The sequence below is a fragment of the Talpa europaea genome (genome assembly GCF_964194135.1).
Source record: "Talpa europaea genome assembly, chromosome: 15".
Classification (NCBI taxonomy): Eukaryota; Metazoa; Chordata; class Mammalia; order Eulipotyphla; family Talpidae; genus Talpa; species Talpa europaea.
In genome coordinates, this window is record NC_140083.1 from 80,597,306 (window position 1) to 80,612,745 (window position 15,440).

The following is a 15,440-nucleotide window of genomic DNA, read 5'->3' on the forward strand; positions in this document are numbered from 1 at the left end:
AGGGAAGTGGAGGGCAGGACACAGGCCTGAGAGGGAAGCAGGGAAATCCTTCCTCCTCTGTCAGTCCTGGCGGGAAGGAAGCGCCCCTCAGGACAGGGGCGGGGTGGGGGGGCTGGCAAGGCTTCAGTCACTCTAGGGCCTTTGCGAGGCCTGAGGGCAGGAGCCCGGCAGGGGTGGGCGTGAGGCTAGGCGGGGTTAGTTGGGCACAATTTCGGCCGCAGGCCTGGCACGCCCTGCGCGGGCGCCTTCTGCACCACCTGCATCCTGGCGGGGTCCGAGTGGGCATCGGCCTGGACTTGGGGAAGGCCAGCTGGAGCCACAGGCCAAGACCAGCGTGCTGAGGCGTCTCTGTCCCCCCAGGTCCTCGTGAGTCTAACGTGTCCGATGTCATCAGCACCATCCATCGGGACTGGCTCCCCCATCTGCTCCAAGGGAGCGCGGAGGTCGTGGAACAGACAACCCACCCGCAGGCCAAATGCCAGATTGTGGGGGTGGGGAGGCCCTTCCCCACCCGATACCCATTGGGGCGCACTTTACTCTCCTGGCAGCAAGACTGGGGAACTTTGGACTCCCAGTGGTCACTGTGCCCGTCCCCCCGCCTCTGGACCCCCCCATGGCCAGATGGCTGGCTGGGGGTGGGGCGCTTCCCAGGGGCTCCCCAGGGCCTGGGGGGAGGGTCAGAGATGCCAGCCCCCGGGCCCTCCCCATCCTTTTTGCCTCCAAGTTTCTAAGCAATACGTTTTGGGGGTTCCCTCAGCCCCCACCCCAGATCTTAGCTGGCAGGTCTGGGTTCTCCTTTTCCTCCACTGGGAGGGGCCGGAGTGGGATAGAGAGTGGGGGTTTTCAGAGTCCTATGTTTGGGGAGGAGAGTGGGCGCCTTGAGGGCACGGGACCTGGCGAGGGCCTGGGAATGGGGGGGCGCACCCTCTTCACCCCGACCTGCACTGCTTTAGCACCATCCACAGCCCAACCCCCGCAACCTTCCCTCCCTCCCGTTCTGAAATGGCCCTGCAGGAGGAGGGGAGCCACAGGCCAGGACTGAGGGGGGGTCTTTCCCGGGGTTCTCAGGAACCCAGATTGGTCCTGGGATGTCACCTGCCCTGGCTGCCTCCCCAGCCCCCCACCCCTGCCCCCGCCCCTTCTGCTCCCCAGGGCTGAGAGCCTCCCATCCGACCAATGTCTGTAAAGTGCTTCCAGACCTCCCCACTGAAGCCCCGCGGGGTGCATCTTGTGAGCAGTAGAGACCAGCTGGGCTGGGGTCAAGGGTGAGCAGGAGGGTGAGGTGTGAGGCCGTAATCCTGCTGTGAGGCCGTAATCCTGCATCGCTGCTTCGGAGAGGGCCCCTTGCCGCCCTCCCTCTCAGCACCGCCCAGCTGCAGCCACCCAGGGGCCCTCCCTTGGGACTGGTGGGGGTGGTGGGTGCACGGCAGATGGGAAGGGGCTCAGGGCTGCTGCCCTCAGGTCCTTGGAAGAAAGCCCGGCGGCCGGGCTCCTGCCCCCTCCTTCCGCAGGCTGCGCTCACCCCGCCCTGCCCCGGGAAAGGCCAAGGTCCGGGCGACTGCCCTCCTCCTTCCTTGTAAATACCAACCTGCATTTGTACCGTGGACCCGTTTGTGTGAAGTCCATTTCCATGTCTCTTAGACCTGCCACCCCGCCACTTGTCCCTCCCGCCCCCGACTGGGGCAGAGATGCATGTGACACCTCCTTGCCCTGGGTCTCTCAGAACCTGCTATAGCCGGAGATCAATAAAGAAGGGAGACCAGGCCTGGCGTCTCTGGTGTTCACCGGGTGGAAGCACCCCGCGTCCTCACCGCCACCGCCTCGGGGGCCCATGAGATCCCGGCCGTGTTCTCCCTGTGGTGTGCGCGGCGGGCCACGGAGGCCCGGGTACGAGGCCCGGCCGCGGGTGCAGGGCGTGGAGGGCAGGAGTGCGGTGGCCTTTCGTGTCAGGTCCCCTTCCTCCATCACACCCTTCTCCAGCGAGGAAGGGGGGGACACGAGTCTTGCCCCTCCACCCCGCTCCCCTCTGCTCTTTAGAAAAACCAAAAGCAGTGGGCAGAAGAGGCCCGGCTCTGGGCTCCGAGGAGCTCCCTGCGCCTGGGCCCGCAGTGTCTAGGACCAGCGGGGAGAGAGCAAGGGCCCCTTAGGTGACAAACAGCCAGGGTTCTCAGGCACCCCGCTTTTCCGCGGGCCAGGGCCAGGGTGCAGTTCCCCCGTTTTCCAGCAGATGGTGCTACAGCACAGCCTCAGTGGGACGCACAGGCTTAGGGCTCCGCTCTCCCTGCCGGGGCGGGCAGCCCCCGGGGGTTATCCCCTCCTGCAGAAGAGGCGCTGGGGCCTTCCTTCCAGGTACCCTGGACCTCACTCCTCCCACCTGGGTGACCCCCGTCCTGCAGCGAGTAAGGGCTGGGCTCCGGGAAGACGCCCCCCCACCTCCAGAAGGCTCCAGCCCGGCTGCCCTACCTCCTCTCCCCCGCAGCTGGCAAAGGGCGCGGGCTGCGGGGGGCAGGACAGGAGGGAGGCGACTCCTTCAAGTTGCAAAGAAGGAAAATGCCAAGGATCTAACACCAAATTTATCACTTTTTAAAAATGAGATTTTCCCCAAAAGTGAAGAAGTAAGAAAGGAATCCAGTGTCCGTGCATCCCCGACCGCAGCCGTGGCTCCGGACAGCGCCTTCACTCTCAGACCTGTCACGGCGGGAGGGGCAGAGAGAGAGGGCAGTGTGAGGCCGGAGGTCACGACGTTGGTCTAACTTCTGGGGTCTGGCACCAGTCCCTGCCCCCTTGTCCAGTCTGCGGCGGGGAAGGACTGACTCTAAAGTCAAAGCTCACAAAGCTCATTTCATGAAGGCCCCCTTCCTGCAGGGCTCTGCTCACCCGGTCTGCACAGGTGAGCATCTTCCTTTGGGTTCCAAATACCCTTGATCAGAAAATCCAGGATCTATTTCCATCACCTGTTCCAGGAGCCTGAGGTCCTAACAGTCTAGCCTCAATCCCTCCTGCTGCAGCTTAATCTCATTTCTCTTCCTTTGCCCATCAGAGGGGATGCGAGTCCTCTCAACATGGCGACTGAAGCTGGTCCTTTGTTCCCGCTTCCCTGACCCCAATCTTAGCCCTGCCCTGCCTACACCCCCTGCTCGCCCTGGGGGCTTACCGAGTTAGCTCCCTGGGACTCCAGCGGTGGTATGTGACTTGAGGGTTCCTCTGTGCTGGGCCCCTCACCGCCCCTCTCCTGAGTTTTAGGAATGGGTTCTGCAGGCTCTAAGGAGGGGGGGGGGTGGGAGCAAGAAGTGGTATTCATGAGGGGCTTGGAGAGAGGCGTTGGCGTTGGCTCAGCCCATCCTATAATAATCCGGGACGCCTGAGAAGTGACCACGGCCAAGGTGGGAGCAACTGGACAAGACCCACAGGGTTTCTCTGGTCACTGCTGTCTGATTTTTCTCTGATGACTACTACAGGGTCGTCGCCATTATTTTTCCTTGAATTTGTCACCAATAAAGAGTCATCCAGAAAGAGTTAACCAGATTTGCGTACAAACTCAGTGTGTGGCTAAACCTGACCTTAATGGGTCTGTCTGAGGCTATTTATAGCCTTTCTCTATCCCACTTAGTGGGGCTATTCATTTCATTGAATGTGTTCGATGACAGGGCGCCCTGCGGGTGGTTATGCAGCATACAGTACACACACCGCGTCACCTTCATCCAACGGGAAAAATTCTCAATTCTGGAATTTATCTGGAATCAGGGGCTGCACACATGTGTGAACACCACCCCAGCAGCAGCTTCCATTAGTGCATGTTTTCCAGGTGTCAGCTGCTGGGCTGAGAACCATCTTGTTTCATTTTCACAAACAACCTAGGGAAATTGGCCCCATCAGTATCATTTTATAGCCTGGGGTTATGAGAGTGGCGCAAGGCCTCTGGGCTGGCCAAGGGGCAGAGCTGGAATTCTAGCTGTGAGTGCTGTTCCTGTCGAGGTGGACTCCCCCAGGCAGCCACTGCGGGGAGCTCATCAGTCCAAGTTGGGAGGGGTCGTGCCCTTGAGCAAGGAGAGGGAAGAGATGCAAATCCATGCAATCCACGGAAACACATCCACGTTCTCAAGAGAGATTCTGCTGCGACTAGATCCCTCCCCACCGCGGGAAAGGCGAGCCTCGGGGCTGAACCTACTTTGTGCTCTCCCAGGTGTGCCCAGCCTTGACTCGGCTCCCAGGATCCCAGGTGGGCAGGACTCCTGGGCCCCTGCGCTCTCAGCGGCTCCCTCAGGTTCCTCTCCCTGCTGCTGCTGCCCCAGGTGATGTTCAACCATCATCTGGAGCTCTGGGGGCACAGAGAAAGGGGGGGCACATTGGACACGACTGCCCAGAGACCCCTCTGTGGACCCTCCAATCCGACACCCTCACCGCCAGCGCGGTTTGACACTTCCCTTACCAAAATCTTGGGGGTGAGGGGAGACACTAGCTAGGTAAGGAGGGATTCAAGCTAGACAATAAAATGAACTTGCTTCCCAGGTGGGGTGGGGCAGGGAAGGAAGGGCCTTTAAGAATGAAAGATCCTCCTATGTTGCTGAGATACAGTCTCCCTGGGGGCAGGAGACCAGGGACTCAGTTTCTAGCCGAGAGGTGTTTGGGCGCCTCCCTGCGCAGGTGCCGGCTATCCAGGCTGCGCCCACGGGTCATTGTATTTAACTGCCACAGGGAGGCTGCACTCAGGGCTCGGGAGGGTTCCAAGGCCACCCGGCTACTGGGTGGCAAAGCCTGAGTCCAGCCCTGGTCCTCCTAGCAACGACTCCACGGCGCTCGAGGCCGGACGTCATGACTTCTCAAGGGGGTCCTGGGGGCTCCTGCTCGGCTTCAGCATGAGAGGAGGAAAGGGCTGGGTCTCCCGAACCTTTCATCGTGGGTGTGGTCCTCGTCACCTTCTTCCGCTGCCGTGGAGACATGGCCAAAGTGGACTGTGGAGGACAGAGCGTAGGTGGTGCCAGCCGCTCCCTCCCTCCCTGTCGGGCTGTTGACTTGGAGACTGGGGGGTGGGTGCGGGCTCCGAAGGTGGGGAAGGGATCCCTGCTTCCCCAGGGCCGCTCCCCCCCACCCCCTCGCGTGAGCTGGGAGACTGCGGGAGGGAACGAGTGTGCATGCCTACTCGTGGACATTTTGGGGGGTGCAGGGAAGGGGTGAACAGGTGCTACGGGGGGCTCTGAGAAGAACTGCCCGCTGAATCTGTGGGTTCACTGGGCTGGGCCCAGAGGGGCGAGCTCACCTTGAGAAGCGGGTTGGGGAGCCTGTCTTCATCTATCTCTGAGGGAACGGGGAGAGGAGAAAGCGGTGAGGATGGAAATCCAGGTGGTTCCCAAGAGCCAACTTGCCACGGGAGGAGCCTCTGCCAGCGCCTCCTTCCTGACCAGTCACCTCTGCCACCGGCCAGCGGGCCCTGCGGCTGCCCCGTCCCACCCCTGCAGCTCCCCCTGCCGGGTGGCCAGTTCCCCTGTCCTCCGCTGAGGTCCAGCTGCATCCACCATGGCGCCTGGACGGGAGGTTTCTGCCGGCAGGATGTGTGGCCTTTTGCCTTTCCTCCCTCGGAAGCATCTGTACCATTTTCCCCTTCCACCCTCTCCCCGGCCCCCGCGGAGTCTGAACTGTGCCCACGGGGGAATCCCGGGGAAAGAGGGCAAATTCCTCCTGGGTGGGGCCAGGGAGGTACAATCATTTTTTTCTTTTGGCAGTTGCGGGAAGCTGGAGACTCAGGTGTCTGGATGCCAGGGTGGCTTGTCAGCACGTGTCCTCCTGGCCATGCTCTGTGCAGCCCCTGCCATCCTACGGGGCCATGGTCTCAGTGGGAGGCTGGTGACCAAAACCCCAGGCGCTCCCCGAGCCGGTTCTAACCATCCGCTTCCCCTCTCCTCTCAGAGGGCCTTGAAGATGGCGATGGAGGCGGTCCCTCCCCCTCACAGCTGTCACTGCCTCTGGGGGTGGGGGCAGCAGCAACTCAGTTGCTGGAGAAACCTGGAAGGCTGTTGCCACAGCAACCAGCACTCAGATGACCACCCCAATTCCAGGGGGCTTAGGAACCAGGTGGTCTCCCTCCCCTTCCTGGCACCGAGCTCTGTTTTCCCAAAGCAAAGGAAATCCTCCTGCCAACCCAGACACCACTTCCCTGCCTCTGAGGCTGAGGAGATGCTTGACAACCCAGACACCCACCTCCTCGCACAGGGATCCAGTAGTGCCCACTCCCTTCAGCGACCCATCCCTGGGGTTACCTGGGGACGACTGGTCACTGGTCAGCACGAGGGTGGCTGGGGTGGGGCGACGCCTCCGAATCTGAGGGAAGAGTTCAAGTTCACACCGAGCATCAAAGCCCGACTAACACCACTCAGCTAAGTCCTCTGGGCCAGCCCACTCAGCACCCCTCAAAAATGCCACGTCACACTTGTCCTGGGGTGGGCATTCCTGGGACCATCCCTTTCCCCTGGACTTGCCCCTGTCCTCAGGGGATCACCCCTCCCCCCCGTCCTCACCCCTGCCTCTCCCCTCCTCCCCACTCCGTCTCTCAGGAGCGATATCTACTCGAATGCATCGATCCTGGCCTGCTGGCCTTCCGTCCATCCTGGATCAATGGTCAGAAATAACCCGGGCGGGCACAAGTCTTCCTTCTCAGCCTCCCAGCACACCCCTCAAGTGGACATCAACCTCCCGTGGGCCAGCGCCTGCAGGGCGCGCCCCTCCATGGCCGCTCAGCCCGGGAGGGGGTGTGGATGCCCTTACTCTCTCATGTCCACCCCATCCCTGGACACACTGGCTTTCTGATTTGCTGGGAAACAGACTGACCTTGCCATGGTGACTATAGTGCCAGGAGGAGCCCTTGGCAGGACCCAGGTCAGGGTCTAAAGCTTAGCTGCAAAATCTTATCCTGGACTCTGGGTCCCATTCTAGGACGTTAACATAGAAGACACTCGAAGCCCCTTCCCTGTTACTGTGCTTGTGTCATGCTGTCAATAAAGCTGATTATTGTTGAAGTCAGTTCAAGGACTCTTGGGACATGAGTCTTGCGAGGCTTGGAAGCCAGGGGAGTGTGGGGTTGGGGTTCATGCAGCTTCCTCCAGGACAGCAGTGGGGAGAGGAGACTGATGGGCTGGGAAGGGGCTGAGATGCTGCAGCTGAGGCAACTAGGCTGAGAACACTCTGGTCAAATCCCCATCTTTACATGGTGTGCCCAGTATTTCGTGGCATTATGGGGGTGTGGGTGGTAAGACATGCCTTTCTCTATGTGCAGAAAGTGGGTGCCAGCTATAGTAAGAGGGACAGTGCAGTGTGCCAGGGAGACTGGCACCCCTGAGGAAGAAACTGGGCGTGTAGAATAGGGGTAGTCTGGGGAGGGTGTTGCTTTCTCAGAAAAAGAAATCTATGGACACCTGATTTTGGTGACATTTCAAGGTCCCTGGCAGTACCAGTTCCGTCTGTGTGTGCGCGTGCACACACACACACACTTGCACACACAAAGGTTAACTGTGAATCTGTTGCACTACTGCCAGTACAAGTGTGCCGGGCACCTGCAGGTGGGCTGAGTGCTCTGCACATGAGGGGTGTGGGCCAACCTCTCCCTGGGAGAGGACTCTTCTATTTCCTTCCCACCTCGGGGTGCAGGGGAGGCTGGCTGTGAAGAGTGGGAGAGATTGGGGGGGAAGCCTGACAGGTAGACTGCAGTGTGACAGACAGGAAGGGTCTCAGAGGGGCCGTGGGCTCCTGGAGGGTCCCTGCCTCAGCTGGTTTCCTTGCCCTGGTCAAGATTTCTCAGCAAGCAGAGTCCTGGGGCGCCATGCAGCCCCACAGCAGGAGGAGTGATGTCAAACTTCCCAACGCTTCCCGGTCAGCGGAACACGGAGGCTAGTAGATGGTCTCTCTTGTGCTCTTTCCAAATCCTGGCTCAAGGACACCCGGGCCCGCACCTCTGATTTATGCCCAGACCAGTCATGACGAGGAGCTGGTGGTGGTGGGCACCCTTTCTCCCCTGCTACGCTGCCCTCTAAGGTCAGCTTGGGTCAGGAGGGCCACCACATCTGGAGCTTTCTGCCTGTGCCCTTGGGCGCATACTGGAGAGGGGCTGAGGCTGGCCAGCAGGTAGAACGTCAGCCTAGCAGGCAGCTTTGAAGACTAAGCGCTGGCTCCTCCCCTCAGCACTGCCCCCCTCCTTTCTCCTGCCCCCCAGATCCCTGCACCAGCTGATCCTCTCCCTGCTCCTCCTAACACACACCCACACCTGCCCCTCCAACGCCAAACAGAAGCAGGTGTCAGACAGCGAGTCCTGTCTGTGCCGGTGCAGGGCAGTTGTGCCTGGAGCTTCACGCCTCACCCCACCGCCCACTTCCGAGGGACCTTTTTGCTGAGTGTGAGGCCACTTTAGCCAGGGTAACAGCTGTCCAGACCCCAAGGCGCTGCTCCCCGAGCCAGCGGTTCTCCACCTCCCTCATGCTCAGGAAGTTCAGGTCTCTCTCCATCCTGCCCAGGGTCAGGGGATGAGGTAGAGGTGGGGGTCCCCCGAGGCGAGGCCAGGGAGAGGATGGAGGTGCAGGGACCTGACTCCTCCCACACTCCGAGAAGCTTGAGTTGGGAGAGAGTGAACCTCCTCTGCCTTCCCCAGCGGACCTTACTCCACCCAACGGCTGCAGCCACAGAAAGGACTTGTTCCAGCCCATCCCAGGAGGCGGCAAAAGGTTCTCGGGTGGGGAGACCCGGGCAGAGCCCCAGCAGCTGGTGGAGGGGCGCGGTAACCAGAAACCTGACCTTGAGGGAGATGGATGTTCTTTAGGAAGGAGGATGTCAGGCAAGTGGACAGAGCGTGCAAAAAGAGATGGAGCAATGAGCAAATATTTGGTAAATGGGCGGTAGTACCGGCCACCGGTGGTCACGGTCTCCACACACATGCTCACCCTCACCGAGACGCACACTTGCTCACTCGCTGCTGCCTCTGCCAGGCTGCTCTGAGCTAAAAATAGGCCATGCAGGAGGCTGGGCCGGGCCCTGGACTCCCACCCTTGAGCCAAGGCCAGCACAGCGCGACTCCTGAGCGTGTAGCTCAGCTCGGAGCCCCCCTCCGGCAAGCCCCGGCCGCCTGGACACCCCCTTCCACTCCCCACTCCAAGGGCAGAGTTGGTTTAGGGAGCCACGTGTCCAGGCTTGCAGAAGGGCGCCCCTGTTCTCAGGCCCCCCACCCCTCTAGGGTCCCTCAGCCCTTCTGGTTATCACTTGTGCGTCCCAGCGAGGCGGCCCCCAGCTGGGAGAGGCCCGGGAAGGGGGTTCCTCTTCTCTGAACTCCTGCACCCCGCGCTCCCCGCCTTCCCTACCCTTCCTCACACCCTCCCACGCGGCTGCCAGTACCCTTCAGCGCCCCCAAGGAGCTCGGCGTCGGCATCGGGCGGGGGCTGACCGGGCGGGGGAGCGAGACTGGGGAGCGGGGAGGGTCGTGTCCTCAGACACCCCCTCCCCAGGCCCGGGCGCGGGCGGCGGCTCCGCGGGGCCCGGCCGGGAGCGAAGGTGCTGGGTCTTCCGTCCGCCTCGAGGCACCGAGGAGCTGCGGCCCCGACGGTGGGGGAGGGGACAGAGGACCCCCAAACTGGGCGCGACCGCCCTCCCCGGGGCGCGCGGCGAGGCAGGACCGGGGCCGGGCGGGGATCGCGGGTCCCCGGCCCGGCTCCCGCTTCTCCGCCGGGCGCGCCCCGCCGCCCCGCCGCCCCGCCCCGCCGCGCACCTGCTCGGCCGCCTCGGGGTCCAGGTGCGGCTCCAGCAGCGGGACGGTGAACTGGATCTTGCGCGGGCTGCCGTCGGGCTCCATGCTGGGCGCGCGGCCTCGGGCTGGGGCGGGCGCTGCCCTCGCGATGCGCTCCGGCCCCGGCCCCAGCCCGCGCGCGCGGCTCGCTCCGGCTGCGGCTCCGGCTCCCGCCCGCGGCCCCGGGGACTCTGCGGCCGCCGATTGGCTCCCCGCGCGCCCCTCCCGCCCCTCCCCCCGCGCGGAACCTTAACCCCGTCGTGGCCGCGCCGCGGCGCCGGGGCAGCGCCCCACCCGCGGGCGCCCCGGGCGTGGCCGCGCGTCCCGCCGGCGGTCGGGGCTGGGGCCGGGCGGGGCGGGGCGGGGCGGGGGTGGGTGCGGGGCCGGGCCCCGCGCGGGCGCAGGTTTGAGGGGGCCCGAAGGTGGAGGGGTGCAGCGAGAGAGCAGAGGGGAGACGCAAGTTGGCGATCCGGGCGGGGACGGGCGCGGGCGCAGCAGGGGGGACTCGGGCCAGCGCGGAGCGGGACTGTCCCGCGCAGGACGAGACCGAGCCGAGCGCGCACTTCTGGGGGAGGGTTGGAACCGGGGCGCCCGTGCTGCAGGGCGGGGGAGAGGAAGACCTCGGAGGGTCCGCAGGGTCGGAGCCCCTCCCGGGAAGGCGGATGGGAACAGGGGAGGGCGCGGGGCGCGGGCGCCAGGGGGGTCCGCAGCGGGAGTCAGGCGGGCGGGAGCCGGTGACACTTGTGGAAAGGGCGCCTCTTTCCGCTTGCTAATTAGGGGGGTCAGGAGGCCTGCGAGGGAAGAATGTCAGGGCGTGGAGAGGGGACACTGCCTTGGGGGGTGACCTGGCGTCCCCCTGGGGTTGGCGTCTGAGTCGGCTGCTGGCAGGATGCGGAAAACCATCTGCTGTAACTGAAGGATGGAGGTTAGACCACGCGAAGGACCCACAGGTTTGGTGTAGGACCAAGAGGTCAGTGGATGCTGGGGAGCCAGCAGGCAGCGTATTCGTGGGCGCTGGAGGGCACTACGTCTGGGGCGGGGCCCCTGGGTGGAGGGAGGAGAGGTGGCCGGGTACTGGGGGGGGCAGGGCTGTATGCGTCTTTGTGGGAGGGCAATGACTGGTCCCCCTAAATTATGGGGGTAGGAGGAGAAGGGACAGGGAGTTGTGGGGGACGATCTGTTTCTTGAACCTGGTAATTTCCGCAAGTCTGTTTCTCTGGGAACCCTATGATCATTCCTTCAAGAAGTTGCCTCCTCTTCCAGGCAGCCTTTCTCTGGCCCGGATTTCGCATTGCCCCGTCCCCAGATAACCTCTCTTGCTCTCCTGGCCTCCTCCATATTACCTTATTACAGGTGCCAGGCAGGCCCAGCTCAGTTTTCTCAGGGTGATGCTGGGGTTATTGGGGTACTGGTTGGATTCTAAAGGCTCCGGGCAGCCACCCCTCTATTTGCATGTTAACTGGCCTCTGTTTTGCTGTCACCCGGATTCCCAGATGACACACGCAGGGTCCCTTTGCCATCCCCTTGATGTCCCAGGGCCAGCCTGGAAAAATGCGGCTTGGGCTCTCGTTCCCGTCTCCCCCTGGAATCGCTTCCTCCCCCCAAAGTGAGGTGGGGCGGGAGGTAGGACAGCACTAAAACCCAGAGGACAAGGGCAGGGTGGGGACGCGGGGATCCATTCAGTTGCTCTGGCTTCCTCTCCACTCACCCCACCTCCTGAACACACACACACACACACACACAGAGCAGGGTTCGAAGTGTCCTTTAAATCAGTGACTTGTCCACCCGTACCCCATTCCACTGGGAAATTCCAGTGAAACCAGGATTCTTCCCCTCCATGTCTGGGGCTGCAGACTCCCAGGCCGTCTCATCTCCTCAGTGGTAAGGCGAGAGGGCTCCAGGGGCCGAGTGTCTTGTGAGGTGCGGCCAGGCACAGGAAGGCCTGCGGCTAACTGCTAGCTGCTCTTGCTCTCTCCTCGCCTGGCGGGGCAGCAGAGTCAGACCCTCCACGCCCAGCCCGGCCGGCATGGAGCCCCCCTTCTATTCCCCTTTTCCTCACGCTCCGGTCACGAGCTCCAGATTTCATGCTGATTCTTAAACTCCAGATCCTCAGAGCCCTGGGCCCTGACAGGGCAGGTCGGAAGAGGGGCCGTGTGCAGAGAGGGGTCCTGGGAGCAGCTGGTGTTGGGGTGGAGGGAGGGGGAAGCCTGGGGGAGGGAGGAGACAGCGCTGGCTCCCGGCTCCCCGGAGGCAGGCCTGGCGGAGGCTGGGGCAGGTGGGCGAAGCATTTATGGGTCGCCCGGAGGTGGAGTGTGACTGGCTCTGGCCTTTGGAGTGGGGGCCTCTGAGTGTGCTGGAATGGGGTGTCTGCGAAGAGTGGATGTGGATGTGGTCTTGACCTTTACTGTGCCCTGACGGTGAGTGTGGGTGGGTGGAGGTGGGGTTGCTCACGTGGGCCTGGGGAATGGGGGTGCCCTCCCTGCCTGTTCTTGAAACCCTAGAACGAGTAAGGCCCTTCCAGGCTGGCATCAGCCCCCCCACTGCAGCCCCGGGCCAGCTGGAGGAGCAGCTGCTGTACCCACAGTGCACTTCGGGGTCCCCGCCATGGTTGAGGCTCTTGGGCGAGACCTGGCCACGCTGTCACGTGGCAGCTCCCCTCCTGCCGGCTGACTCTTGGGGCTGGATTCGGGGTTAATGGGGCTGCTTTCTGTTGCTCTCAGCACTTTCTGCCTTTATTTATCTACTCTTACCCCCAATTACCTTCTGACGCATTAGTTCACTAGTCCTTGAAGCCAACCAGGAGGGAGGGCTGCTGTTTGATCCTACTTGACTTTTCAAGGGCAGGGGCTCTGGAGCAGATGCTGGGCTGGGCCTTCTGGTTGGGAGTTGGGAGATTCAGATCCTCCTTCTACTACCGACATTTTGGGCTACTTTGGGGCTGTCATTACCGCTCCCCTTCCCCCCATGGCAGCTTCCTCATCTGCAGAGTGAGGGGAGCCAGGTGAGTGTGCAGACTTCTTCCTCCTTGAGTATTTTATCATTCTGAACTAAGGGAGCTAACAGTGCTGAGGCGGTGAGCTGGACACTGATTGTATACACCCCCAGGAGCAACGACCCAGGCAAGGGGTCCCCCTGGGAAGCCGTGTGTGTGTTCAAACCAACTTCCCACAGTTTCTCAAACATTTCTGAAAACTCTTGGAATCAACTCAGCTTGCGGCATGCGCCCTGCAAATCCTGACTGCCGTGTGAACCTCCGTCCTTTAGGGTAGTTTTGCTCTTCTGGAAGAGTAGTTTTGCTCTTCCTCACAAGGCATGGCATGAGGAGACCAGGTGGCGAACAGAAGTGGTTCAGAAACAGAGGTGGATGCCCTGCTGTGTGCCCGGGGCACCAAGGCCCTTCTGGAAGGCCATCGGGCAAGGGAAGTTTCCAGAGCTTCTGGGAGTCCCAGCAACACCACTGGAGTAGATATGCGGCCCCTCGGGGGATGACATGGGAGGCCGGATTCCTTTATCCCTGTAAATACTGGTTTTGTAACAAACTCCCTGGGTCCATTCTCTCGGTGGGTGTCGGGTGAATATGACACACCCAAGATGGATGCATAGAAACACGTGTCTATTTCCTTGTGACAAGAAAAGAAGACAGTGAAGGCAGTTTCTTTGGAAACTGTGCTCCAGCCGGGCACAGTGTGGTGACGTAGTGAGGTGTCCTTGAGCGTGGGCGGGGTCGTCTGGACTGTCTTTGCACCGGGTGCTGCTGGCATCTTCTGGTCCTTGTCTCAAGAGGAGGCTCTGGGGAAACACACCTTAGCAGCATGGCAGCGTATGGTATACAGGACTCTTGCTTGATCTAGGTTTAATTTATGATCCAGAAGCTGGTGCTGAAGGTGACCTATGCCTGGTGACCCGGGCCAACAAGGACATTTTCTTCCCTCGTACTACCATGTGTTCACGGCTCGCCTGTAAACAGCCGTCGGTGCAATTCTTCCAGGCTTGGGCGCGCAGCCCCCGGCAGCCGGCACTCTCTGGAATGGGGCCAGAGCTGGTGATTCAGTCAGTGGGGGTGCTCACTCCCAAGTGCTTGCCTCTTCTCCAGCCACAGATTGGTAGAGGTGGAAGAGACTTAAAGGTCTGCCATCCGGCCCCCTCCTGCTGGAGAGGGGAAACCGAGGGCTAGAACCCATACCGACACTTTCCCCAATAAACCAGTTTTGGTGGCTTGTGGCCACCTCTGCAGCAGGTGCATGGACCAGATGGACTCTTAAGATATGTTGTAACCCTGTGGTCATCATCCGGTCTAGGAGACCCCCTTCCCAACTGGCCTTCCCCCCCAATACTCTAAGAGGTTGCATGTGTTCTCCCCCCGAGTCTTCACTGGGTATTCATCTATTCCAGGGTTCTGCTCCATGCTGGGGTACCTTGGAACACAGACAGTCTCTGTCCCCTGGCGTCTTGACCCTGGTGGGGCTGGGCAGTAGAGTGACTCAGCAATTATAGATGATGACTCTTATAATTACAAGTGGAAGCACATGAGTGAGGTGCATCCGGAAGGAGGTAGGTCAGCTTGACCCCGGCCTGCTCAGACTCCCTTCTCCCCATGATGACTGGACATTCAGCCTCTGGAGCAGCTGCCCGCGTGCAAATCCCAGCTCTGTCACTCAGTGACCTGGGCAAGTGGCTCAGCCCCAGTTTCTCACCTGTAAGCAGCAGTTATCCCTATTATTATAGTCGAAGCGCAGGATGAACCCCTGGGCGTGAAGTGCCTAGCTCAGAGCTCAGCGCTGAGAATGGAAGTGAGTAGCGAAGAGTTCATCTTAGCAGATGTTTTCTCTGGAAAAAGCAGAGAAGATGGAATGGGAACTTTACAGCTGTCAGAATTCACACCCCTGACCCTTTTCAGCTAGATCCTGCCCTTCCGCGGCCTTGTCTGACCAGCTGTGCCTGAAATCCAGCTGTGCCCTCAGCAGCACGGATGATCTCCCTGCCCTGCTAATTAATACGGGCCTGTTAATGATTAAATCTAATGACTTTGACGTGGGGTGGGATGGAAAATTTCCCAGCCACAGGACAGCGTGGGGGCAGGTTACCAGGCACAGAGGGGCTGGGCCCCCTGGGCCGGGGCGTGTTGATGGTAGGGCGGGGAACAGCGCTGGTTTTCTCCCGAGGCTGCTCGGCAGGGGAGAGTGGTTGGAGGGGGTCATTTGAAAGTTACAGCCCATTCTCCTGCTCTCCCCCTTCAGGCTTCACGGGGTTGCGCCCTGGCCTTGGCCACCATGGCTGCTGCAGCTGGGCTCATGGCGGGATGCTGTGCTGCTGTAACAAAGCACCACCACTGCGTGGCTTAAAACAACAGGAGTTTATTCTCTCAGTGGTGGAGGCCAGAAAGCTAAGCCTCAGCTTGGCCTGCGGTCCCTCTGAAGGCACTGGGGGGAAGGCTTCCTTGCCCCTCTGGCTGCTTCCTGGCCACCCTACCCCCCCAGAGGTTCCTGTATGTGGTGGCCCAGGGCCCAGCACAATGCCTGCCGCTGCATCCACATGGCCTTCTCTCTCCTCTGCCTGTGTCCTCACCTCTTCCTATAAGGACATCCGTCCTTGTGCTTAGGGCCCACCCTGAATCCAGGATAATTTTATCTCAACTTCTTAATTAATTACATCTGCCAAGACCCTGTTTCCAAATAAGGCCACA

The 15,440-nt window shown here is 61.3% G+C and overlaps 1 protein-coding gene across 1 annotated transcript; it reads right to left on the reverse strand.

The window, feature by feature from the left end:
• Positions 1-185: 185 nt before the first annotated feature.
• PPP1R1A (protein phosphatase 1 regulatory inhibitor subunit 1A) lies at positions 186-9,823 on the reverse strand (the record flags this gene model as incomplete). The annotated part of the gene is made up of 8 exons (XM_084256147.1): positions 186-310; positions 1,812-2,112; positions 3,155-3,261; positions 4,169-4,318; positions 4,889-4,952; positions 5,258-5,295; positions 6,255-6,315; positions 9,740-9,823. The coding sequence occupies 8 exons, from the start codon at positions 9,821-9,823 to the stop codon at positions 186-188; spliced, it is 930 nt and encodes a 309-aa protein (XP_084112273.1).
• Between the last annotated feature and the right edge of the window lie 5,617 nt (positions 9,824-15,440).